The sequence below is a fragment of the Danio rerio genome, chromosome 25, assembly GCF_052040795.2.
Source record: "Danio rerio strain M-AB ecotype USA chromosome 25, GRCz13ab, whole genome shotgun sequence".
Lineage (NCBI taxonomy): Eukaryota > Metazoa > Chordata > Actinopteri > Cypriniformes > Danionidae > Danio > Danio rerio.
In genome coordinates, this window is record NC_141045.1 from 3905001 (window position 1) to 3911182 (window position 6182).

The 6182-nt window shown below is 38.2% G+C and overlaps 1 protein-coding gene across 1 annotated transcript in view; it reads left to right on the top strand.

Moving 5' to 3' along the window:
• Positions 1-3302, top strand: part of fth1b (ferritin, heavy polypeptide 1b) — a 7051-nt gene extending 3749 nt beyond the window's left edge. The window contains exon 5 of the mRNA NM_001004562.1: positions 2467-3302. Within this exon, the coding sequence (NP_001004562.1) occupies positions 2467-2625 (159 nt within the window). The 3' untranslated portion in view covers positions 2626-3302. The remainder of the gene's footprint in view (positions 1-2466) is intronic.
• The last annotated feature ends 2880 nt before the right edge of the window (positions 3303-6182 follow it).

Sequence of the window (6182 nt, forward strand, 5' to 3'; positions counted from 1 at the left end):
TATAAACAGTTGAAACCAAAAGTTTATATACACTTTAAAAAGGCACATAACCATTTTTAAAAAGGTCAGATGTTAATGTGAATAAACCTTTTCTCTTTTAGGTAAGCTAGGATGATCACATGTGTTTCTGTTGTGCTTAATAGCAGAATAATGAGAGAGAGATTGTTTGAGAAATTGTCATAACTTTTCTTGAAAGTCAAGTTTACACACAATCAGACTATTCTGCATCTGGAAAGCTCAGATGATGATGTCGAGGTTTTGGAAGTTTCTGATTGGCTAATTGACAACATTTGAGTTAATGTGAGGCACAACAGTAGAATAGTATTGAAGGAAAAGCTCAAACACACTGCTTCCTTGTGTGACAACATGGGAAAATCAACAAAACAGAATCAACAACAAAAGCCAGATTACAATTTCTTAATGACACTGGGAAAAGACTAATATTGGAGACATGTCCTGTGCTCTGATGGAGCTAAGATTGAACTGTTTGGCCATAATGACCATTTGGAGGACAAAGGGGAAAGCTTACAAGCCTAGAAACACCATCCCAACTGTGAAGTATGAGGGCGGCAGCATCATGTTGTGGGGCTGTTTTGCTGCAGGAGGGACTGGTCCACTTCACAGCATAGACGACATCATGAAGAAACAACATTATGTAGAAATACTGAAGCAACGTCTCAAGACATCAGCCAGGAAATTAAAACTGGGCCACAAACGGGTCTTCTAAACACACCACTGCCAAATGTGTTGTAAGGACTAGTGATGGGAAGTTGGGATCATCTTACTGACTCGGATCTTTTGAGTCTCGTTCATCAAGATGAACAAATCTTTTTTCGAGTCATTTCGTTCATTTGGTTCAGTTTGCCAAAATATTATTAAAATGTTACGAATTGCTTCCAAACACATCTGCAACTAACCCAAAAGGTTGACTGCATGACAAATAAGTCATAATTAGAATATAACAAGGAAAAAATAATAATTCAATGTTTACCTGCTCTTTTGTCTATGAAGGTATTGTTGTCTCTTTGCTCAGCTCACCTCTTCATGTCTTCAAATGTCAGGGGTTCATCCACGTTACACTGACAGTCACATATAATCTTAATCAATGCACAGTCTGAGCCGATAGGAGCCATGATCATTCGTTGTTTACGTGACAGAATGACTCAAACCTGAGGACTCGAGAGATGAACGGTTCAATTCTTTTTCCGGCTCTAAACGCGTATGATTGGCCCGTGAGTAACGAGTGATTCAGACCCGAAAGAGGACTCGAGAGATGAACGGTTCAATTCTTCTTCCCGCTCTAAACGCATATGATTGGCCCATCACTAGTAAGGACAACAGAGTGAATGTTTTGGAGTGGCCATCACAAAGCCCTGATCTCAATCCTATGGAAAATTTGTGGGCAGAGTTGAAAAAGCTTCTGCGAGCACAACTCAATTACACCAATTCTGTCAGGAGGAATGGGCCAAAATTCCTGCAAACTATTGTGAGAAGCTTGTGGAAGGAGACCCAAAACACTTGACCAGTTATAGTTTAAAAGCAAAGCTAGAAAAAAAAACAAGGAAATGTGTGTGAACTTTTGACTGTCTAGAAGTTAATAAATAATTCTCAAAAACAAATTCTCTCATTATTCTGGCATTTAGCAAATGTAAATCATTTAGGTAATCCTAGCAGACCTAATATAGTAAACATTTAGTTTGATTTACCATCAGACATTTAAAATAATGGTTATGTTCCTTTTTTAGCGTATATATATATATATATATATATATATATATATATATATATATATATATATATATATATATATATATATATATATATATATATATATATATATGCTCACGTGTGTGTGTGTGTATATATCATTCAAATGAGCTGATCTCAATAAAAATGCCTAAAATGTTGAGTTCAAATGTCTTAAATATAGGCATGTATACAAGTCTAAGCTGTTTTTTCCACATAACTACAAGCTTTTGCCTCAATTTCATGAAAGCACCTAATCCAGCCAATCAGACGTTAGAGTTATTGAGCTGATTGGCTGTGTCCTGAGTTGCGCTGTGGTCACACTGGGCTTTTCCTCCCATAGACTTCCATTCATACGCACGCGAATGCGTCAGACCAGAAACGCAGGGTCATGCATTAAGTTTCGCAGGTTGCTCCGGTGCAAAGTTCAAGTTGGTGAATTGACCTGCGAAATCACATCACTTGACTGAGACCAACCGAGGATCAAAACATGACCTCTCTGGACAGACATTTAAAACATGGAGCAATCGCTCGCTTTTTAAAATGTCTAATCATCTTGTTTAATCCCGCCCCTTTTCACAGCGCCGCACGGCAGAACATCGCATGCTCAGACTCTAATGTGACTGCAGCTTTAACATGGGGCTTGTGTTGATGGGATTGGCTGTGCTTGCAATGACTCCTCAGTTTGGCTCTTTCTCACTGATTCTCTCTCTCTCTCAGGTGTGTGATTTTCTGGAGACGCATTACCTGGATGAGCAGGTGAAGTCCATCAAGGAGCTGTCGGATTGGGTGGGCAGTCTTCGGCGCATGGGAGCCCCTCAAAACAACATGGCTGAATATCTGTTCGACAGACACACTCTGGGCAAAGAAAGCTCTTAGACCATCAGTCAGCCATATGCAGGGAAATCTGCTGTAGTTTATAGAGTTACTGAACCCTTCACAAGCCATAGCTGATGTCCAAACAACATACAGCTGAAGTCAGAATGATTCACCCTCCTGTGAATTTTTTGATGTTGAACAGATTCAGGAATTTTTCACAGTATTTCCTATAATATTTTTTCTTCTGGAGAAAGTCTTGTTTGTTTTATTTTGGCTAAAATAAAAGCATTTTTTTTTTTTTTAATATTATTATCCCCTTTAAGCTATATTTGTTATGAACTGTCTGCAGAACAAACCACTGTTATACAATAACTATTTAATTAACTAATTACCCTAACTTTACCTTAATTAACCTAGTTAAGCCTTTAAATGTCACTTTTAGCTGAATATACTAGTGTCTTGAAGAATATCTAGTCTAATATTATTTACTGTCATCATGGCAAGGATAAAATAAATCAGTTATTAGAAATGAGATATTAAAACTATTATGATTAGAAATGTGTTGAGAAAAATCTTATGTCCATTAAACTGTAATTGGGGAAAAAATAAACAGGGGGGCGAATAATTCTGACCTCAACTGTTTATGCCACATGTATTACTGTAATACTATGCAATATTATATATATGTAATCAATCAAATGAGGTGGTGTCTAAAATAAATCTGCCTAAAATGGTGATTTATGTTTTGTGTGTTTCTTTTAGATGTATAGACGTATATTTTTCAAATCATTATAAGACATTATATAGTTATGTAATATGATACAAGCAATGTTGTTTTCTTGAAGCAGTTCGAATGGTTTTATTTATTATTCATCCAAGATAGTAGAAACCAACACAAAAAAACATTCGTTCATTCACTTTCCTTCGGATTAAGCTGCGGCCACACTAAAGTTTGTGTGTGCGAAATTCTGTCGTACGGCGCTGCGAAAAGGGGCGGGATTAAACAAGATGATTAGACATTAAAAAAAGCGAGTGTAACGGCCATGGTCTTTAGCCTCCTTGGAAGAGCACCTGACTCCCATGCGGAAGGTTGCCGGTTCGATACCAGCTTGGAGCGGGTTGGATGGTAGTAGGACCGACGGGGTTACATTGGTGCCGTGGCTCAGATGGGAGTGAGGTTTAGGGGGGTGAGTGTAACGGAGGCCAGCTAGTAAGTGCTGTGTAAGTAAACCTCACTCCTCTGAGCTCTAAACGTGCTCTAACGACAGACGCTAGAGTGGAAGTCTATGGGGAGAAAAGCCCAGTGTGACCGCAGCTTTAGTCTCTATTTCAGGGGTCGCCACAGCGAAATGAACCCCCAACTTTTCCAGCATATGTTTTCAGCAGCGGATCCCCTTCCAGTGTGTGTGTGTGAAACACTCACACACACACACACTCATACACTACGACCAATTTAATCAATTGACCTATAGCACGTGTTTGAACTGTGGGGGAAACTGAAGCACCTGGAGGAAACCTACACAGAAACGCCAACTGGCCCGGCAAGGACTTAAACCAGCAACCTTGCTGTGAGGTGACAGTGATAGCTACTGTGCCGCCCAACACAAAAACAACCTCAGGAAAATATTGCTTAATATTTTCCCTATCAAATAGGATCCTGTGGAAAGATACATCGTTTTTTTTTTTTGTCTTAGCACATTTTATTTAAACTATTATTAATACATATACATATAATGTATCAAAGGTATTATACTGCAGGAAGTAACTGATGAGAACTGACTGAAATGGTTCAAAAATAATACAGGAAATCTGAGAATATTCATGCATAATTAATGAGGCTTGAAAGGTAGTTGCATAATTTATGAAGCTTTTTTTTGACCGAGTGAATGTGCGTTAATAAAAAAGGGCCAAAGACGAAATTATGAAAACATTGGAACACAATGATAAAAACTAATAATAATGTAAATAAAATTATTATAATAGCATATTAATCATACTAAAATAGTCATTTTGAAAAATAAATGATAATTCATTGTGAGCCAGCAATAAAAAAAGTCAAATCAAGCCAGAAACGGACAAACCCAGCAGGCACAGGATGCCAACATGACGCCTGATTGACGTCGTAAGTCGTGGGGACATTGCATTTTGGGTGAAAATGAAAATCGGGTGATGTCAGAACCCAATGGTAGGGTGATGTCAATGTCTAACGTCGGATAGACGTTGCGTTTTGGTTACTTTCCAAAGCAACCTATAAACACAAAATATCATCAGAAGTTGGATTTTGTTTGCCATACCTGACGAGTAATTTCAGTATTTGATATCAGTGTGACGTTGGTATAAGATGTTGGCTTCACGTTGGATTTTGGTCACTCTCCAACACAACCTAATATCAACTGAATATCAACATCATTTGACGTCATTATTGTGCATCAAAATAACGTTGTCCTTAGATGCTGGCTAGACATTGAATTTTGGTCACCTGACATCAAGACTTAAATCTAACCTAAAATGAACGTCTTATGATGTTGTGTGTCTGGGAAGCTTTGATTTTGACATCATTTTGAGAATTAAAGAATCAGTCAGTCAGTGCAAAAGCCACTGATGGGATTGGCTGTGCTTGCAGTGGTTGTTCTTCTGATTGGCCAGGGGTTGTTCTGTGATTGGCCAAGGGCTTTTACAGTTGCACAGGTTGTTCAAGTGTACTAATCTATTTATTAGTCTCTGCCTACATAAACCAATTTAACAGAAGATATGTGAAAAATGGCAGAGTTTGCATTATGCTATGATCATGTTATGATTTATTGTGCACTTGCTCCTTCATAATGTGATTTTGGGGTGATAAAACTGACATATGTTGCATTTTTGAAACAAATTTCTTAAAACGTCTTAAATTTAGTTAAAAAAAAATACATTTCAGACTTTCCCTCCACCTAACTTAGAGCTGTTCCTTTGTTTTCACTGCTGCGCCCAACAGATCCCGTCAGCCAATGAGATTCCATAATTGTAAGGAGAGTTCTGCTGATTGACTGAGTGCTGAGTTGCCATAGGGATTGTGCTGATGGGATTGGCTGTGCTTGCAGTGGTTCTTCTTCTGATTGGCCAGGGGTTGTTCTGTTATTGACCAGGGGCTTTTGTAATTGCACAGGTTGTTCAAGTGTATTTACTAGTCTATTTAGTTAGTTTCTACCTAAATAAACCAATTTAATAAAAAATATGTGGAAACTGTCAGAGTTAGCATTTTGTTATGATCATGTTATGATTTATTGTCCATTTTCTCCTTCATAATGTGATTTTGGGGTGATTAAACTGACATTTGTTGCATTTTTAAAACAGAAACGTCTTAAATCTTGTCAAAAAAACAACATCCTCACCAACTAGATCAGATTTCTTCTCTACCTGACTTAGAGCTGTTCCCTTGTTTTTACAGCTGCGCCCAACAGATCCCCGTCAGCCAATGAGATTCCAGAATCGTTGGGAGAGTTCTGCTAATTGGCTGAGTGATGAGTCACAGTAGGGCTCGTGCTGATGGGATTGGCTGTCCTTGCAGTGGTACTCCTTCTGATTGGCCAGGCTTTGTTCTGTGATTGACCAAGGACTTTTATAATTGCTCAGGTTGT